Raw genomic sequence first — 20281 nt, forward strand, 5'->3', positions numbered from 1 at the left:
CCCAGCATGACAAAGCCTTCGAGAAGATAAAAGAGCTCCTCACATGCGCACCAGGCCCAGTCTTGGCCTATTTCGATCCTCTAAAGGAGATAAGGTTACAAGTTGACGCTTCAAAGTACGGGCTCGGGGCAGTTCTGCTACAGGATGGAAGACCTGTCGCGTACGCATCAAAGTCGCTCTCTGAATGCGAAGTCAATTACGCTCAAATTGAGAAAGAGCTCTTTGCCATACTATTTGGCTGCAAGCGCTTCCATCAATACATTTATGGCCGTCAAATCATTGTTGAGAGTGACCACAAACCCCTTGAGTCCATAATGCGGAAACCCCTGGCATCAGTTCCCCCAAGGCTACAGAGGATGATCCTCCAGCTCCAAAAATATAATTTCACCATCGTACATCGACCAGGCAAGGATATCCCTGTTGCAGACACATTATCCAGAAAGTCGCTGTCTGACCAGGACACAAGCCTAAGTGAAGGTATGGATATTCAAGTGCACACAGTTTACAGCAGTCTTCCCGTCAGTGACTCAAAATTGGAGGAAATTAGAAGTCAAAGTGAAAAGGACCCACAGTTCCAGACACTGAAAGGAGTGATTCTAAGAGGATGGCCTGAGGAAAAGAGAAAGTGTCCCGTGAGTGTGTCAGAATTCTGGAATCACCGTGACGAGCTTTCGTGCCTGCATGGTATAATCTTCAAAGGTGAAAAGATTGTCATTCCCACAAGCCTTCGCTCTAACATGCTGTCACGTGTACACGCCAGTCACTTAGGCATCGAGAAGACCAAGCAGAGGGCCCGTGACGTCATGTTTTGGCCTGGGATGGGAAAGGAAATAGAGAACATAGTTAAGAAATGCTCAATCTGTCTCACGCACCGCCCCTCCAACACCAAAGAGCCCATGATCAGTCACAAAGTCCCTGATAGGCCATGGCAAGTTGTGGCTACCGATTTGTTCACCTGGAACAATGAGGATTTTCTTGTGACTGTAGACTACTACAGCAGATTTTTTGAGCTGGACAAGCTCGGCAGCACAACTTCAACTGCAGTAATAGACAAACTAAAAGCCGCTTTTGCCCGTCATGGCATTCCGGAGACTGTCATCTCAGACAACGGCCCCCAGTACAGCTCGGGTGAGTTTGCAACATTTGCAAGAACGTGGGAATTTAAGCATACCACCACAAGCCCGTACTACCCCCAGAGCAATGGGCTAGCAGAGAAATCTGTGCAAACTGCAAAGATGCTGCTAGAAAAGGCTAAAGCTGACAAAAGTGATCCACACCTCAGTCTCCTGGAGTGTCGCAACAGCCCGGTTGATGGTTTCAAGTCCCCAGCCCAGCTGTTGATGAGTCGCCGATTGCGGTCGACCTTACCGAATACCCACCAGCAGCTCATGCCCAAAGTCGTCAGCAGGAAGGATGTCAGAGCAAGGAGGTTGCACAAACAACAGAATCAGAAAAGCTATTACGACAGATCGGCTAGACCCTTATCTCAGCTCAAGGAAGGACAGCCAGTTAGAGTACGGGAGCAAGGATACTGGAAACCAGCCGTTATTGTCAGAACAGCTGACACTGAGAGGTCATACCATGTGCGTACTCCTGATGGACGGGAATATCGACGAAACAGACGCCACCTCCTGGACACAAAGGAACCCCAGGACAGTTCGGACATATTCTCAGGGCATGATGGTGCTGAGCTGTGTGAAACACACATTAACAGTGCACCACACCATGGTAAACACACACCTGACCGCACTGGTGATCTGCCCATTCCTTACAGAACCAGATATGGACGCCAGATAAAGCCCAGAGTCATTCTGGATCTGTGATTGTACAAGGGTGTAGGCGGATCGCTGCCCTTAAAAAAAAAAAAATTGTTCACTATGTTCAAACGGTTGTGTTTTCTATATGTGACAATGCATTCATATGTGAACACATTATGCTAACTCTTCAGTAGAATAATCTATTGGTGCTTAGTTCGTGCATTTAACCATTTGAAAGCTGAATGTTCTTTTAAGTTAAGGTGATATGCAATACTTTTCCTTATATTGTTTATTTCAGAAAAAGGGGGATGTAGTATTCTTACATTCTGCTAAGAACCTATCGTATGCTATGGATATGGTATCCTGTGTTCTTATTGGCCATCTCGCATGTCAGTCATATGATAGCTCTGGAGAGTTCAGTATGCATCCAGCACGACACGAGTGAACACTTTGCCTGTGTGATTTGATTTAATCAATCTTCATAATAAACGAATTCAGCGTGCACCCAGAGCCTCCTTGAGTACTCCTTCATATTACGAACAAAAGCTTTACAGAAACCCTTAATATCACAGAGTACTGAAATAACACTCATCTACCGTGACACAAGTTCTAACGACGTTTTCACATCTATTTTTTTGGTAGGCTACTTAAAAAATAACGTGGCAAATTGCCGTGGTAATTGTTTTTGTATTGGGTTTGAAAGTTGTAAATGTCAGTATTCTAAAATCAAACCAGTACGACCTATTCATATTGTATTTACTTAACATGGCTTTAATTGATATAACGAATCCTGCAATAAAGCTCCATCTACTTCAAGTACTAGTAGGGAAAATCCTGTGTGTGTTTTGCTTGCACGTGCCTCACCCTGCCCGTTCTCATGGCCTGTGATTGGATGAGCAGAAAAGGAGCTGGCCAATGATCTTAGTAGAGCGGAATAAACAGGACCAGCTGTCTAGATGTTGGTCATATGATGTGCCTTTTTTACTGCCTCTGCAAAATTAAGGAAGATTCGGTTTAACCGCTTTTATTTTCAGTGCCACTAAAAAAAGAAGAGTTTTAAAAACAGTCAAATACAGAAGGTGGATTTTCTTCTTCATCTGGCAAAAGTGGTGAGTCATTTTGTAGTTTTTTTTTCTTTTTGCATGCAGGGAAACGTCAAGAGGCGAGTTTAGACACGATCTGTTTTTCTCGTAAAGTTGTGTTGTTCCAGACAGAAGCAGGCAATATAACGTTAAGTCACCATCAGATATCACAGATCTAACCAAACAGTTCTGCAAATCAACATAGTAGAGAGTCGCCACACTGTTTCCTTCTGCGCACTGAGGCAGATGATATGCATGCACTAATCACAAGCTTCTGTTTAATCAATGGCCTGAACTGTCAGCGGTTCTCTTTAGTTCCGTTTGCTTAACGTTACTCTGCTCAAACTCCACGGAGTTCCCCTTCGAATGGTTGCCATGTAACGTTAAATGCAAGAGTAAAAACAGTATTACTTTGAAATGCAAATTATGTGCCAGTACAGGCGCCAAACGGAATAGCTAAATAAATAAATTTTTAAATGAATATGGTTGTCAACAGATTGTCAAAAGTTTGGAATAATTAGTTCATTAATAAATATTTGTTTTATGTTTTTGAATTAAGTCTCCTATACTCACCAAGGCTGCATTTATTTGATGAAAAAAAAACTAGTATTGTGAAATTATTACAATTTTCAATAATATATAGTTTTTGTGATGCCAAAACTGCATCATAACTCCAGTCTTCAGTGTCACGTGATACCTCAGAAATCATTCTAATATGATTTGCTGCTCAAGAAACATTTATCATTATTATCAATGTTGTAAACAGTTGTGCTGCTTAATATTTTTTTGTGGATACCCAAAGTTAGGCCACACCATTGGTCGAGGTTGGCAGAGAGCCGCCTCCTATTTTTGTGATTGGCGAACAGATTTTGTCAGATAGAAGCATTTTATGCTTGGTATTCATAAGTAAAAATGTTTTTAAAAAATATCACACTGATTGAGTTAAACTGAATTCATATTTGCATTGGTGAATTATTGATAATGCAAACAGTTTATCATATGGAAATGAGTAGCTGACTGATAAAGATACAAGCATTGATTTATTGACATAGAGCAAGGGTCAGTTTTAAACATCCCAGGATCGCTTTGATGGCTACACGTCAAAACTATCTTTTATAGTCGTACTATAAACAACCATTGTGCATGACCCTAAACTGTCACTTGCTTTAAGGACTTGCAATGATGGCAGCACCGCTGGAACAGTATCGAGAGAGAATCCGGACCGAACTGGACAGAGTTGTGGATTTCTGGCTGAAATTTTCCCATGACAAAGAACATGGGTAAAAATATTCACATTTGCATGCATGGCTTCAGCAGCATTTGCCATATAATTCAAAACAAATTCATAAGATTTTTTAAATGGTCGATTTGAGTCACAATGATGTAGGTAATGGCATATAGGTTCTTACTTTGCTATAAATGTTAAAGTTAATTATAGTTTAACACGTGAATTAAATATTATGCCCTTGTTAAATGTTTGTTTCATTATATTGACTTTAGTGGATTTTTTAACTGCCTTGGAAAAGATGGGAAGGTCTATGATGAGCTGAAATACGTGTGGTTACAGGGGAGACAGGTCAGAGCAAACATGTTTCTCATGTTTAAATATCAATTTATTTCTATAATAATCAGTAGGGCCCAGTTGTTCAAAAGTAATCTGATTGGATATTATCATATTGGATCAAATTTTGAATATAGGTTCTTCAAAAGAAGGATTCTGAAATCAGGTTAGATTACAGAATTCAATATTGGTTTTGATCTGAATCAAATCATCAGTTTGTGTTGTTCAAAACGTTTTAGTAAGATTGGGAACCTTTTGATACTAAAAAGGATTATAAAAAAAAAAAGGTTTTGTGCAATTATTTAATTTAAAGTGGGTTTTTATCACTGTTTGTAAAATAAATTGGCACAATCATAAGAAATGAACCAGTAAAAAGTTATTTGCGAGTGAATGCAAAGTTTCTTAGGTGAATGCTACGCAAAAACATTTTTCCCCCCATCTGCTTCGGGCTCTATAGAGCTCTAGTTATCCAGGTAATCTGAAATAGTGTGTATCTGGATCAGGTTGATCCAATCCAATTTAGCTTTTAAAAACCGCCACAAAAGTAAAAATAGACTGCCTTATCCTGGATAGCAAAGCATGGGATTTCCAAATCCAGATCATTCTGATCCAAATGAAACATTTTGAACAACTGGTCCTAGCTGATTAAATGAGAATCGTGTTTAATTGTTTTTCCAATGTCTGATGTGTGTAATGTATCCATCAGGTATGGATGTACAGCAGGCTGTATCGTACAATGGAAAGATTTCACAAGCCTGAGATTCTTGAGGCTGCTAAATCAGGTTTGTGATTCAGTTACACTAGCTATCAATAAACACACTACCATTCAAAAGTTTGGGGTCAGTAAAAAAAAAAAATATATATATATATATATACTATATTAAAGTGATCAAAAGTGACATATTGTTGCATCTATTCATCAAAGAATCCAGGAAATGCATCACTGTTTCCACATTAAGAAAACACAACTGTGTTCAACATTAATAATAATAATAATAAATGTTTCTTGAGCAGAAAATTAGAATGATTTATGAAGGATCATGTGACATTAATGCTGAAAATTCAGCTTTACCATCACAGAAACAAATTACATTTAAAAGTTTAGAAAAGTTCACAATATTACTAATTTACAGGGTTTTTTTTAGCAAATAAATGCAGCCTTGCTGAGCAATAAAAAACTTCTTTCAAAAACATAAAAAAAAAAAAACTTACAACCCAAACTTTTTCTGTAAGCAGGGTTCCCACGGATCCTTAAAAAGTCTTAAATTAGATTTTTTAAATATAAGGCCATAAAAAGTCTTATTTTTACTTATGAAAGGTCTTAAATTTTAGATGACACTTCGATTTAGTCATATCTCAATGTTTTCCAAATTAGAAATATCTTATTTGCGTACGTATTGTTTTTATTAGCCTATTCTATCTTTGTGGATTTGCATGTTCAAATTTGCTTGTTACCAACAAAATGTTGAAAACATCGAGATATATATTTTTGTCAATATTGCACACCCCTAATGTATGGTATTAATTTTGATTTCTTCAGGTCTTAAAAAGCCTTAAATTTTTCTTTAAAAAGTGTGCAGGAACCCTGTGTAAGGTGTGCGTTTTTGTGCATTTTAACTGCAAAATGTCAATAAAATAAGAGAGATCATAACTTTTTTGTTAAGTACTGGCCTGAAAAACCTATTTCACATTAACACGTTTACACATACAATAGTCCGAAAGACAAAATAGAATCAGAATGTACACAAATGAGCCAGTTCAAAGATTAATATGTATAAACTTGTATATGTATTGTTGTTTTAATGTACATTTTAGTGTAATTTCTTTTCTTTTTTTATGCATCACAAAATTAGCTCCCACACTTCATTACAGCTTTAATCCTGATATACACACATACACATTGAATTTCAGGAGCTGCATTTCTGCAGAAGTTTGCTCGAGTTCCGGCCTCCAGCGGCCCGGGGAAATGTGCGTTCTGCCTGACGAGAGATGGTCGAGCGGTGAAGGTTCAAAGGACGATATTCAGCGAGTGTTTTTATGTGATGGCCATGGACGAGCTGTCCAGGATTACAAAAGACAAAGAGATGCAGGTAAAACTATTAGGCTCATTTTACCACTCCCCCAGTGTTAAACAGTTAAGTTTTACCATTTTCGAATGTATTCAGCCATTTTTTTATATATATTTAGAAGACTATCAGTAACCAGAAAGTTTCTGGTCTCATTGACTTCCATAGTAAAAATTTTTTCCTACTATGGAAGTCAATGAGACCAGAAACTGTCTGGTTACTGATAGTCTTCTAAATATCAGAAAATCGTCTGAATGGATTTGAAAATGGTAAAACCCAACTGTTTAACTCTGGGGGAGTTGTAAAATGAGCCTATTTCCAAAAAAAAGTGGAGTATCCCTTTAAACGTATGTATTGAAGTGGCTATGGTTGTACTTATATATTGTTAGTAAAAAGTTAATAGTTTTGAATGACTTTTTAGCACATGTGTTTGTTTTCTCACCTGATTCTAATAACTTCATATTTTTAGCTTATTTTGTATTTGTAATGGTTGATGTCAGGGTACCTTCTGTCCTTGTTCTCACCAGGCAGATGCTGAGAGCATGATGGATCAGTTGGTATTCTGGGTTCAGAAGGATCCGTCAGGTCTTGGTCGTCCTCAGCTTCCTGGTGATTTGCCTGTGAACAGTATGGCAGTTCCCATGATGCTCCTGTGCCTGGTAGATCAGCTGACAGAGGGTAGAACTGATGTTGTGGAAAAGTACAAAGACCTCAGCGGGTGGTGTGTGGAACGGATATTACAGCACATACAGGTGAGCTAACCTGTATACAAGCTTTGGTGATGTGGAACTAAGCTTAGGATGTGAACGTAAACTTTGAGGTGATGGAAACATCAAAATGATGATACTTACACTAAATTCTTTCATCTCAGAGAGATGGAAAAGCCATTTTGGAAAGTGTCACATTGGATGGAAAGGAACTTCCTGGATGTCAAGGGCGGTTGCAGAACCCTGGTAAGTGATCGTTTCAAAACTTAAAGTCACAGTCTTCCATATAAATTCAACATCTATTCCCAGACAGCAACACAGATCTGGCCTACATCTGGAATCCACATGTACCAGATGTGGCCCGGATCTGGGCCGACACTGTTGCAGTCTGGGTTACTTCCTGTGTGACGTCTCTTTCTAGGGCACGCTCTGGAGGCCGGCTGGTTCCTGCTGCAGTATGCGCAGACTAAAGGAGACGTGCAACTGCAGAAGACGGCGGTCGATAAGTTCATGGAGATCCCGTTCCACACCGGATGGGACAAACAAAATGGCGGTCTTTTCTATTTCCTGGATGTAGACGGTCATTGTCCGACTCAGGTTAAATTATACCTATGATTTGGTGTCAGATATATGGGAAAGCAGGGTTAACTTTAAAGGGATACTCCACTTTCGTTTGGAAATAGGCTCATTTTACCACTCCCCCAGAGTTAAACAGTTGGGGCGGGTTGTTCAAAACATTTAATCTGGATCAAAATGATCCGGATTTGGAAATCCCATTTTTTCCTATCCAGGATCAGGTAATCGGTCTTACTTTTATGCCGGTTTTTCAAAGCAAAATTGGATTGGATCACCCTGATCCAGATACACAGTTTTCAAGATTACCAAATCCGGATTACCAGTGCTCTAAATGGGACAACATATCACAATGTGGGCTACCAGCTGTTTAAAGAACAGGTAGTAGAGCCAACATGGGGTTACTGTAAGTCAGGGGTGCCCAATCCTGCTCCTGGCGATCGACTGTCCTGCACAGTTCATCTCCAACCCCAATCAAACACACCTGAATGTGATCCTAAAGACCTTAATTGGCTACTTCAGGTGTGTTTGATTAGGGTTTGAGATGAACTGTGCAGGACAGTCGATCGCCAGGAGCAGGATTGGGCACCCCTGCTGTAAGTGTTTCTTATTTCGAGACAAAACAAATGGGGACAAGATAATTTTTTTTTTTACAGTACTTTACTATACTGAATAGCTTAATTGTTAGCCTATGTATACTTTATCACTGTTACAACGGTTACACAAGTCAAGTGCAAAATATAAATAAAAGTATACACTAAATGATACAAATGTATTATTGGACCAATTTTAAAGTTTTACTACATTTTCTTCCTGAAATCCACCTTGAAATCCTACCAGGATCAGGATAATCCTGATTTTTTGGATCAAAGTTATCCAAATCCCACTGGCAAGTTTTGAACAACACAAACTGAAGGTTTGATCCAGATTAAAACTAGGATTGGATTCCCTGATCTAATCTGATTTCAGATTCCTTCTTTCCCTTTTGAACAACCCATTTTCAAGATCTGATCCAATCCGATAATCAAAATCCGATCAGCTTACCATTGAACAACTGGCCCTCGAGTTTTACCGTTTAATCCATTCAGCCGATTTTCAGATATTTAGAAGAATATCAGTAACCAGACAGTTTCTGGTCCCATTGACTTCCATAGTAGGGAAAAAAAATATACTATGGAAGTCAATGAGACCAGAAACTGTCTGGTTACTGATATTCTTCTAAATATAAGAACAACGGCTGAATGGATTCGAAAATGGTAAAACTCAACAGTTTAACTCTGAGGGAGTTGTAAAATGAGCCTATTTCCAAAAAAAGTGGAGTATCCCTTTAGCACAAATGTATAATTTAAGGACAGCAAGATATTAAATGTTATGATGGATGGGATTTTATAGAATATCTGGAAAATATCTGGAAGAGCTGTTGTGAAACTGTAGGTGGCGCAGACAGTTGATTCTGCAGCCAATGAGCTTGCTGTTCAGCATTTCAATAGTTTGGTTCTGTGTCCGCTGTAAGCCAACAACACCTCTCTAGATCTGCTACAGGTCATCTTGCATGCTCACATCATTATGTCTCCATAAAACATGAAAACCCGTCGTGTGTGTACAGTTAGAATGGAATATGAAGCTGTGGTGGCCTCACTGTGAAGCTCTGATCGCCTACCTGATGGCTTACAGTCACCTCAGAGAGAATGTGTTACTGGACCGATTCAAACTGATCTACGACTACACCTTCAGACATGTAAGAACGCATTACAGAGAGATGTAATAAGTTATATATATTGGGTGTAAAGTATCACATGTGTCCATTGTTGTCTCTGCTCAAGTTTTCTGATGAGAAACATGGCGAGTGGTTTGGATATCTGAGTCGTCAGGGAGAGGTTGTGCTGGATTTCAAAGGAGGACCCTTCAAAGGTGAGTAGCTACAGTTGAAGTGTGTTTTCTATTTGAATATTTAATTCATTCCGGTGATGTGAAAGCTGAATTTTAAGCATTTTAACTCCAGTCTTCAGTGTCAGATGATCCTGAAATCATGCCTAGTCGCTGCTCAAGAAACATTTATTATCATTGTTAAACAGTTTTGTGGATGTTTTTCAGGATTCTATTGACTAAAGAACTGCATTTATTTAGAAACGTGTTCTTTTTTATTTAAAAATTTACTGTAACTTTTGCTCAAATTGATGTATCCTCAAAAAAAGTTTGTTTTTATATATTTCTGACCTTTCCAAACATCCAAGTTTATGCATTTTTCAACTTTGAACCATGACACATTACTGTCATCTCTGTACAGGGTTCTTCCATGTTCCTCGGTGTCTCTACATGTGTGAGAAGCTTCTGGATGGTCTTCTTGAAAAGCAGGATTCTTGAATTTACAGTGATATTTTGCACTCCATCACCAGATGTGACAGGAAGTGTAAATTACATCCTTTGCATGAATAATTACAGTTTTAATTATACCAATACTTCCTGTCAAACTGTATTACAGGTTCATAGTTTTCATGTGCCATTATTTTTTTCTAGCCATTCACGTAACATGTGAGCGAAAAAGGGACCGTAATTATTATTTCTAAGATTAGTTATGTTTAGAATTAAGATTAGATTAGTTATTTTTTTAGCCATGGCCAGTACTATGTTCAGAGGTTGGGTATATCACTAAAGGGTTTTCTTGATACAATACAAAAAACAATGTTCTCTAACTACTACTCTCTGATGATCATGTGCTGCTCTTACGAGTGCCTTTGTTGATCACTTTTATAATTCTGCACTCATTAGTAGCGAAACCATGTAAAGACATTCCAACTGCTCTGAATAAATGTACATTTACTGAAATGACTATATCTTTGATTTTGGCTTAGTGCAGCACTTTTATCATATTATTTAGCTGATACTAAATATATGTAAAGCTCAATACTCTGATACAGATGAAGGCTGTAAGGTGTCTTGCTCACTGAACCTCCGAAACTCTTCAACCCACAATTGTAAACCACTTCAGGTACATTTACATGACGACAATGCACTAAAAACAGAAGTGTCTCCTTTGCGTTTTTCACGTACAGGCAACATTGTCAAAATGATCCCTTTTCACACGGATCTGTGAAAATGACAAAACACTATATTATTCATGGCAGGCCAGTAGGTGGCAATGTCACTTTAAGAAACACTTAAGTTTTCATAAATTTGTGTTTCTCAGAGCCCGTCTAACGGAGAGCCTTGGCACTTCCTATTAGCCCCGTTGTGTATTATCTTGGTTGCAGTTCCATTAGAATTCCACTGGAGGTGATCGCGGGCGAGAGCAGAATGAATGGGAGTCTATGGGGCTAAACGGCTAAATGTGTCTCTTTCACCTGCTTGTCGTTAAACCAACATAGATTTTATTGTTGATTCCGCAAGTTCAATATACAGTAGATTATAGGCCAAATTTCGAATGAACGAGTACTTATGTCCTTTTAAATTCTTACAGGTTAGGCTGTAGTTGGCTGGAAAACATTAGCATTCTGCTATTGTGTGACGTCATCACATTTTTGAACGGATTTTTAGAACAGATAAGTGAACTTAAAAATGCAATTTTCAGCTGAGTGTATTTTCTTAGTCCTCCCTTTTGAATGCAACTTTAAAATTACTTGACAAAAAATTACATCCTGAGAAAAGTGGATTTCTGGGGGTGAAACCCCATTGACTCCCATTCATTCCGCACTCGACCGCGAGCGCCCCCGCATGGACAGAGACGTGTTACTGCAGCCGGTCCAGAAACCGGAAGTAACCAGCCAGTGCCAATTCTCTTCAATTAGACATTCTCTGGTGTTTCTGTAGTTTACCTAGAGACAATAACGGCATAGTTTTCAAAAGTTTGCGTATCCAGGTCCCCAAAACTACTTTATGTAAAAGAACAGCCAAAACGCAACAAAAGTTTTCTGTTTTTAGTGTAAAACGGTGGCATGTAAACGACCCAGAGGCTACCATTATATAAGTAATTAAACGGATTCCTAAAACAATTCTAAACTTTTATTTTCTAACAAGAGTGAAAAGAAACAAAGGCAACATTTAAATGAAAATGTTTATACACAAACTCACGACAACGCGTGTCTGCAATACCAATAATAATAATAATATAATAAGAATTATTAGAACCCCAGCAACAATAGATGGAAAAAAAGGGAGTTAAAGTGAGATTTTGTACAGTTCTGTGGAGAGAAAGAGAGCAGGAAGCTTAAGAGACAACAGTATCACTGAAAGGAAATGACAATGAAGACAGTAAAACTCAGAGGAAAAGAAAGAAAAGACTATGCAGTAACCTATCTTAGGAAAAGTAGCACCAGAACGTAAATGCCTTTGTTTTTTCCATCACACTTTCAAAATATTGTACTAGTTTTATTCACAATGTCGAGTCTCCCTGACAAAATGTGAGACTCGGTACAAAAAGAATACAGGTGTCATGGCAGCGATACCAGTGCTCTGATACACGCCCCTCCTCTGCCTGGCCATCAAGTGTGTGTGTGTTTGTGTGTGTGTGAATACCTGGACAAGTCGTATTATGCAGCACATGGCATTTGCGTTAAGAACAGTTTGGTACATCAATATTGTAAAGACAGCTTAACTGCAGGGCAAAACCCATTTTCTCCTTCCTCAAAGAGAACAGAGACCTGCAGCCCACGTCAGTGAAATGTTCAGGATGAGGTGTGTGAACAGAGGCCAACGGGAAGAAAAACAGGAAAAAGTGCAGCGGTTAGTATCATGGGGAGCGTCCATTTGATGGGTCGAAAAGAAGAATTAATGTGAGCTTATTATGTGAGGAAATGAGCCTGAGCCCTGTGTTTTTCTGTCTCTGTGGTTCTCCTCTCAATCGCCATCTGCCCCTACACAGCTTCAGGAAAACATCACCAGATCTGCAAGAGCAACAGAAAGTCCTTTAGTTTCTGATGGCCCTCACAGATAACACGTGTGCTTGCAGTTTGATTTTGAGTGGGTACCTCTGTGGGTGGTGTGTGACTGACAGGTCTTGTCTTCTTGCATTCAGAAGCCTCTGTGGATTTAGGCCCGCCTTCAGTTTTCTGGCTCTTTCTCTTCCTCTTGGTGTCCTTTGACTTGTTGCCACGACCTGAGCTTCTCTGCTCCTGCAGCTCAATCTGATTAACAAACACAAAAAAAGTCAAGTCTAATTATGAGGAGCCCAAAATGGCAGCAAAAAGAAGAAACATTTCTGAATTAAGCCAAACAGAAAACCACATTGAGCAGCTTGAACAAAAGATTTACAAATATCTAGAATAACTGTTCGTTCACACAGCCACCGACTTGAGCTTCCAAAGTGGCCGGAAGTCATTCATTTTCAATGGAAGCTGGCTTTTCTCAGCTGCAGGGAGCGTCAAATCCATCCCGTCAATCAGAAAGTTGAAAGAAGCTCAAATTTATGGTAATGAGCTATGGCGCAGTTCAGTGGCAAGTGGCGGCAAAACGCCAGCAACCAATCGGTATATAGACGTCCTTCGCGCTGGCTGATCCCGGAGAAACATACAATGTAAACTTTCGTTCCTAGCAAAACATTAGTTCTGAGAAAATGGAAGAGAAGCTAATAAATGCCGTTGCTGGGTTTCCTATCATTTATGACATCACGTTGTTTGCTTATAGGGACGACATGAGCGCAGCTTTTATTTGAAATATTTTAAAGCGGGAATGCAATTCATTTGCTCACGGTGACACCGATTTGACCGCAAATAACAATAATAATAGCTAACTATTTTTTCCCCCGACCAAATGTGACCAAAATGGTTATAAAAATGCTGTGTTTATTACATTTTCATGTTGTGACACTTCTATTCTCCCTGCAATGAGCGTTCAAAGTGTCAACAAGCTTCCCCGTACTTTTTGACCAGCATCCTTGACAGGGCGGCCAGAGTTTCTCTGACGCTCAAGTCGGCAGCGGCGTGAACTTAAGGCCAATTTATACTTCTGCGTAGGGTGCGCGCAGTAGGTACGGCGTAGCATACGCACAGACGCGTCCCATACCGCGTACCCTTCGCCGTCGCCTGACGCGCACCTCTTCAAAAATGTAACTACACGTCGCGACGACGCGGACCGCAAGATCGGTGATTGGTCGGCTTGGTAGCATCGCATTTCCTCCTACGCATTTCCGCACGTACCTTCTCACGCATTTCCATCACTGTCTATGATTTCCACACGTACCATCTCCTCCGACGTCTTCTCTCATTTCTGCCTTTCAGTTTTAGTAATTTCACTAAAGTGAACTGTTTTTCCACCTCAATAAGCTCCAACTCCAACATGATCAGCTCTCTTTCAATCGCTATTGCTTGTAGTACCCTAGCCGCGAGGAATCTAAACACAGTGGAACATTAAAACCCTCCGCCGCCAACTAGCGTTTCGGAGCAGTACTGCAGAGCAACCAAGACCTGAACGCAGAAGTATAAATGCTCATAACGGCGTCGCCTACGTGCGTAGCCAACGCCGCGCACTACGGCGTACCCTCGACGCAGAAGTATAAATTGGCCTTTACAGTTATGAATCCAACTCATCTGAAAGCTGCATAAATAAACTTTCCATTAACGTATGATTTGTTAGGATAGGACAATATTTGTCCGATATACAACTATTTGAACATCTGGAATTTGAGGGTGCAAAAAAAAAAAAAAAAAAAAAAAAAATCGAAACATTGAGAAAATCACCTTTAATGTTGTCTATTTATGTTTGTGATTCTGCTGCATTCACTCACAAAAATATATGTTTTGTACATTTACGGTTGGACATTTTATAAATATATTCATGGAACATCTTTACTTAATATACCAATGATTTTTTGGCATAAGAAAAATCTAAAATTTTGACCCATACAGTGTATTGTTGGCTACTGCCACAAATGTTGGCAGTTGTGACTGGTTTTGTGATCCAGGGTCACATATAGTGTTGCTTCCATGATTATCAAAGTCGCCGGATTGCTGTTCTTCTAACACTACACGACTGTCTTGGGTACAATTTAGTTGCTGTTGTGTGCACATTACACGACGCATCAGCGATTACAGATTTCAATAGGAAAAATCGCTAAAAACAATGACTGGTCTACGTTTCACAACCAAATCTACGCGGGAATAAATACAGGAAACAAATGTAAACTCACGCACAAGATTTTTTTTTTTCTTGTTAAAATGGACGCAAATAGCTTGTGATCCAAGTGTGCCGATTCGCAGTGAATGAAAAACAAAGTTTCCCTAGCCCTGTATTTTGTGTGAACCCAGCATAAATATGCCAAGGAAACTGGAATAAAATATATTTATCAATATGGACAACGGCGCTTTCAAAAACAAAGCCTTCATAAAATGTCACATGACCTCTAAACAGAAAAATGCAGCTACAACTGGATTCCTTATCTATCTAAATGAAAATTTCAAACGAAATGAAATGAAAACTCAAATTTACCAGATTAAGTTTGACACTGTAAAAGTAATTTATGGCCAAAAGTGCATTGGGTTTTTTTCCCCCGAGGATTTAAAACGCCAGTTGTGTGATTAGGGGCTGAGCGATAGCTGTTTTTTACCACTCACCGAGATTGAAGAATCTCTTGGGGTAAAACACAGCACTCATCACTGTCATTTTATAATGTAAATGAAAGTAAAGTGAATAGGAAGTGAAAAGAACATAAAAAAAATTATAATGAAAGGGTAGGAAAATAAAATATAGATTAAGAAAATTATAGCAATAGGAAAAGAAAAAGGAAGTGGAAATAAAATGTAAAGCTAAGAAAAGGGGAAAGGAAAAAAAATATTGACAGGAAAAAGAAAGAATTGACAAAGAAATTAAAAGTATATAAATGAAAGGAAAATGAAATGGTAAGGAATATGACAAAAAAGGGGAAAAGGTAAAACAAAAGGAGAAAAAAGAAAAGCTGCTGCCTGGTGTTAAAAAACTACGACTTAAAGGACAATTCCGGTGCAAAATGAACCTACGGTGTAATAACACATTGGTACCGAGTCGACCGTTTTCATGATAATCGAATGTAAAGAGTTTTATCTCTAAAAACCGTTAGCGTATAACACTAGCATTTGGGGCATAGAGCAATGAAAAATTTTAAATAGCTAGTTAATACCACTAACAAATCTCAGAGAACAGTTGACTAGGTACCAATGTGTTATTAGAGCAAAGGTTCATTTTGCGCCAGAGATGTCCTTTAAAGCTGCAGTCCATAACGTGTGGCGCTCTAGCGGTTACTAAACAGAACTGCAAGCTTCTTGCGGAAGAACATTGTAGCTGGAGCTACTTCTCAATGTTTAAAGGGATACTCCACTTTTTTTTGGGAAATAGGCTCATTTTACAACACCCCCAGAGTTAAACAGTTGAGTCAGTAGTAGGAAAAAATATATACTATGGAAGTCAATGGGACCAGAAACTGTCTCGTTACTGATATTCTTCTAAATATCAGAAAATCGGCTGGATGGATTCAAAAACGGTAAAACTCAACTGTTTAACTCTGAGGGAGTTGTAAAATGAGCCTATTTCCAAAAAAAGTTGAGTATCCCTTTAAGTCTATGACCAGTCACACAGGTACAGGGCTACTTTGATTTCGATAAGTGACATTCCTCATAATGGTTACATTTGTGAACAGTATATGTAAACAAAAAAGGTCTTCACAGCACAAATATAGTGATCTGAAACGCTCTTCCCTCACCTGTATGAGTGTGTGCAGAGCATCATGGGGCGGCTGTGACGCCGCCTGTAGGATCCTATAAATGGTGTGTGTCTGGTCAAGCGTGACCTCAAGCAGGTCCCCTTCTAGCTGAAGCTCCTCCAGCTGTTCTCTAGTGGATGTGCTCAGCTCGATCACCGGCCCTTTAAGACACGACACTAGTGACGACAGAGACTCCACCCCTGACAAGAGAGAAAAGCCAATGGGTTCAAATTGAATTTAAGCAGCTTAAACACTCATATCAGGGAGGCTAGTTTACAAACAAACCTGTAACATCATGAGTGCTTGACTTCCTGGCAATTCCATTCTCACAGCCAGACTGGAAGACGAAAAAAAAGAAATGTTTTACAAATATGTTTGCATGATAACATTTGTTTGATTTCATGAATTGTACAACTGCACCCCCTTACCGATGTGCCATTGGCAGCCTTCTCTTCACTCTTTTTTGGAGAGTTAACATCCTCCGTCAGATCGATAATATCCTCCGTTTCCTCAGAGTCAGACAGCACAATTACAGCATCCCCGTTCCATTTCTTTTTCTCCACTGGTTCTTCCTCTTTTACACTGACCATTTCCTCCTTCACTTCCTGCATACTCTCTAGCGCCCTCTGTACTTCTGGAGTGTCTAGTGCCTGTTTGGCTCGACCCTGCCAGTTAATGGCTCTCTCTGTAAGACACTGCAACGCCTCTCCCTCTGGCAGGCGTACAGGTAACCTCTGCAGCGCCACCAGCAGGGCTAGAATGGTTTCTAGCCGAGGCCGCCGTGATCGTTGGCACCGCGGACAGAGGAAACGCGTGTTCCAGTCCCACCAGCAAAGGGGCTTTATAGGATGCGTGTCGGAGGAGCCCAGCAGGGGTGGAAAGGGCACACAACCTCCGTGGAACCAGTCTTTGCACAGATGGCACCGGTGAAGCAAGGGGTGCGGCGGACCATTGCACACACATACTGATTGGCTAGGGTTGAGGGAAGGGGCGGAGCCACCATTCAGCAGTACAGGACTGTCTGAGTCGAGGGGCGTATCTGTCTCCATAGAGTCACTCTGTTTCGTTTCCAAATTGATGCCGTTCTGGTCACCGCTTGCTCCTTTTTCCACACCGGGTTTAGTTAAATTAACCTGCTGAAGTCGAAGAATGGCCTCTTTCTCCAAACGCTCCCCCTCTTTGAATGCCATCACCTGATATTGATAATGTAAGTCACATAAACATGCAAAACTCAAGTTACAATGCAATTGGGAAAAAGTATAATGATCTAGGCTGTGTTCCAAAACCTAGAAAGCTGGTTCTAAAATTTCCACACGTTAAAAAATAAATACGACCTCACGTTGTGTCAATCATGTTCACACAATGCCTCTAGAAATTTCATCCATCATAAATTTCAGATCAGGTTCGATTTACTGAGTCTTTTGTAACTGTTGCAAGCAATCGAGAGGTGTTTTGACAATTCAGAGGCACGGAATGATGAAAATTTCGGACTCAGTGTGCAAGAAACTTTTAAAACAGCCTTTGCATCTGAAGTGTACTCATGCCTTAAAAAAATACAACCTCTGTAGCTAGCTCACTAGGTTTCAGAACAGAATTTTGGCAATACACAAGAGTCAGACAAACTGGTCGTCTGATGTATGAACACACTCAAAAGTTAATAGTAACTCACAATAGCTCCTGGGTCTCGAAGGTCCTGAGCAGTGAGGCCTAATACATTGACATCAGAATCTGCTTCTGTACCCAATGAGTTCTCCTCCCTCTTCTTGCTCTTCTCAACACATGGACACAACACCTGCACAGAGGTGAGGGGTTAAACGTCATCATGTAACACTAAATAATGACTATTTTTGATGTAAGAAACCTAACATGATATCAGAGACAATGGCCCCTTTAAGGAAGAATTAAGGCCCTTGAATACACACCAGTTCGTTCTTCAATTTCCCTTGTTGTCATTTTGAACAAAATCAAAGTTTATTTCAGTTTTCCAAAGCAAACTTTCTGGAAAAGTTCACTCTGCTACCATTGGTCCATGAAGATTAAGTAGGGGTGCTCTGGGGCTCCACTTTCTTTGAAGTGAATATCTTCAACAGTTCATTTATTCTGTTCAGTCCGTTTAGGTCAGACACCCGTGAGTAAAAATATCACCACACTGGAGCTTTATAGTAGAAATTGAAGTCGTAATTCTAATTGAAAGCAACACAGAAAATGTTTTTTCCATGTAATACTGTTGCTTAAAAGCAATCTCTTGTATAAAGTGCTCTATAAATAAATGTGACGTGATGACTGGAGTGCCAAATTGCAGTGCTGAAGCAAACACATCCACATAGCTATGATCAGATGCTTTCTTACATCCACAACGAAAACGACATTATTTTTGGATTGAGAGGAAAGTGTGCAGCACAAATTTACATATTCATCTAAATGCCATTCCCAGCAACGAAGGTGGCATCGGGGCTAAAAATATACCACATCTCAGGTATTTCAAACTGCGTTGCCATGAATATATCAGGTCCAGGTGGTTTAGAAAGCATCAGTGTGTTCACCTCTAGCAGACTGTGCTGGCTGTTCTTCTTCAGGAAGGTTTTGCTGGCTTTCTCTCTCCACGAGTGAGCGCTGGCCACCTGCAGCTCCAGCTGCTTCAGCTCCTCCATCTTCACTGGCAGGTCCCGCCCAATGGCCACCAAACCCTCCAGGTCATCCAGACACGGGTAGTGCTCTCCGTTCTTCTCCACATGAGATTAGAGACAGAAGAGACATTCACACTTGGGTCACAACCCTGAATGGCCAAATCCCATTGATTTACAACATCAATTCCAGTTTATCAGAACTGGTTAACTAGTTCCTACCTGAATTTCCTCTAGATCCGTGACCCAAGCGCGAGCTCGGCTTAAGCAGGCCTGCAGGGACAGGATGTTGGGCAGCTGCACTGGTATTAGCTGAGCCTCGTTCACGATGGCCTCCAGCGTCGACAGATGGTGTTTCTGCCTGCTCGCAAGACACAATTGAGAGATGAAAATGGAGGCTGTATTGGTGTGGTGACGAATTGCACCCCTCTCTTGAACCATCTCACCTGTCCTCCAGACAGATCTGTGCCTTCTCCTCCCAGCGCTCAGCTATAGTCAGTAGCTCTTGCAGTTCAGCCATGGCAGTCTCCACCGATATGCTCTGTGGTACGTTACAACCCGCCTCCATCAAGTTCCTCAGCACAGCTAGAGTCACCTCGCTCCCCTCTGGCCCTAATGTTCGCCTGACCTCTCCCAGCCAGCGACCCTGCTCCTGAAGCCCGCTCAAGAGCTCACATGCCGGGGCAACAACGGGCAACGACGCTCCCTCCTCCAGCAAGGCCTGGATCTCGGCGGCCGGGGGCAGAGGAGAGTCCTGCTTCCACTCGCCCTCAGCACTGTTAACCAGAGCTTGAGCACGGGATTCAAACTCCTCTATCTTCTGCAATAGCGCCTAGAAAAGACAAGACATGGTTACACTGATGGCTAATGCATGCGGCTGACACCTTTTAGGCTAATGTGTTATTCCGACATATCTTTGCCCTATTTCTCCTCCTCACCTGCACTTCCTCCTGCGGTTTCATAACACAGGGCAGGTTCTGCATGGTGTCCACCAACGTCCTCAGCTCCTCCAGACTCATTTTACTGCTCTGGCTGTTGCTGAGGAGCTCTGTGCTTCTGCTCTCACACTTGCTTATGTCTGTGAGGACGGTGTTGAGGCGCTGGAGCAGCTCATTATTGGGGAACTTCTTGTCAGCTGCCTCTTCTTTCAAAACCTCCAGTTCTTTAATGTCTGAAGAGAGAGAAAAAACATGCCATTTGGGTTTTATTTTTTAAAGAAAATGAATTTGCATGACTTTTCCAGTTG

At 40.5% G+C, this 20281-nt stretch overlaps 2 protein-coding genes across 3 annotated transcripts in view; one reads left to right on the top strand and one right to left on the bottom strand.

Moving 5' to 3' along the window:
- The first annotated feature begins 2693 nt into the window (after nucleotides 1-2693).
- Nucleotides 2694-10572, top strand: renbp (renin binding protein). The gene is made up of 11 exons (XM_039672719.2): nucleotides 2694-2866; nucleotides 4011-4119; nucleotides 4340-4415; nucleotides 5107-5182; nucleotides 6312-6490; nucleotides 6994-7218; nucleotides 7338-7419; nucleotides 7595-7770; nucleotides 9353-9484; nucleotides 9570-9657; nucleotides 10034-10572. Exons 2-11 carry the CDS (start codon nucleotides 4019-4021, stop codon nucleotides 10108-10110), a joined length of 1212 nt encoding a protein of 403 aa, XP_039528653.2. The 5' UTR covers nucleotides 2694-2866; nucleotides 4011-4018; the 3' UTR covers nucleotides 10111-10572.
- Nucleotides 10573-11731: 1159 nt separating this feature from the next.
- Nucleotides 11732-20281, bottom strand: part of kdm5c (lysine demethylase 5C) — a 28307-nt gene continuing 19757 nt past the window's right edge. For both annotated transcript variants that reach the window (XM_039671832.2, XM_039671833.2), the window contains 10 exons: nucleotides 19974-20206; nucleotides 19482-19867; nucleotides 19258-19396; nucleotides 18955-19134; nucleotides 18081-18203; nucleotides 16840-17604; nucleotides 16697-16748; nucleotides 16412-16611; nucleotides 12711-12866; nucleotides 11732-12626 (listed from right to left, as the gene is read on the bottom strand). In XM_039671832.2, coding sequence (XP_039527766.2) covers nucleotides 12618-12626; nucleotides 12711-12866; nucleotides 16412-16611; nucleotides 16697-16748; nucleotides 16840-17604; nucleotides 18081-18203; nucleotides 18955-19134; nucleotides 19258-19396; nucleotides 19482-19867; nucleotides 19974-20206 — 2243 coding nt within the window. In that variant the 3' untranslated portion in view covers nucleotides 11732-12617. The remainder of the gene's footprint in view (nucleotides 12627-12710; nucleotides 12867-16411; nucleotides 16612-16696; nucleotides 16749-16839; nucleotides 17605-18080; nucleotides 18204-18954; nucleotides 19135-19257; nucleotides 19397-19481; nucleotides 19868-19973; nucleotides 20207-20281) is intronic.

This window comes from Pimephales promelas, chromosome 14, assembly GCF_988280905.1.
Source record: "Pimephales promelas chromosome 14, fPimPro1.hap1.1, whole genome shotgun sequence".
In the NCBI taxonomy this organism is placed as follows: Eukaryota; Metazoa; Chordata; class Actinopteri; order Cypriniformes; family Leuciscidae; genus Pimephales; species Pimephales promelas.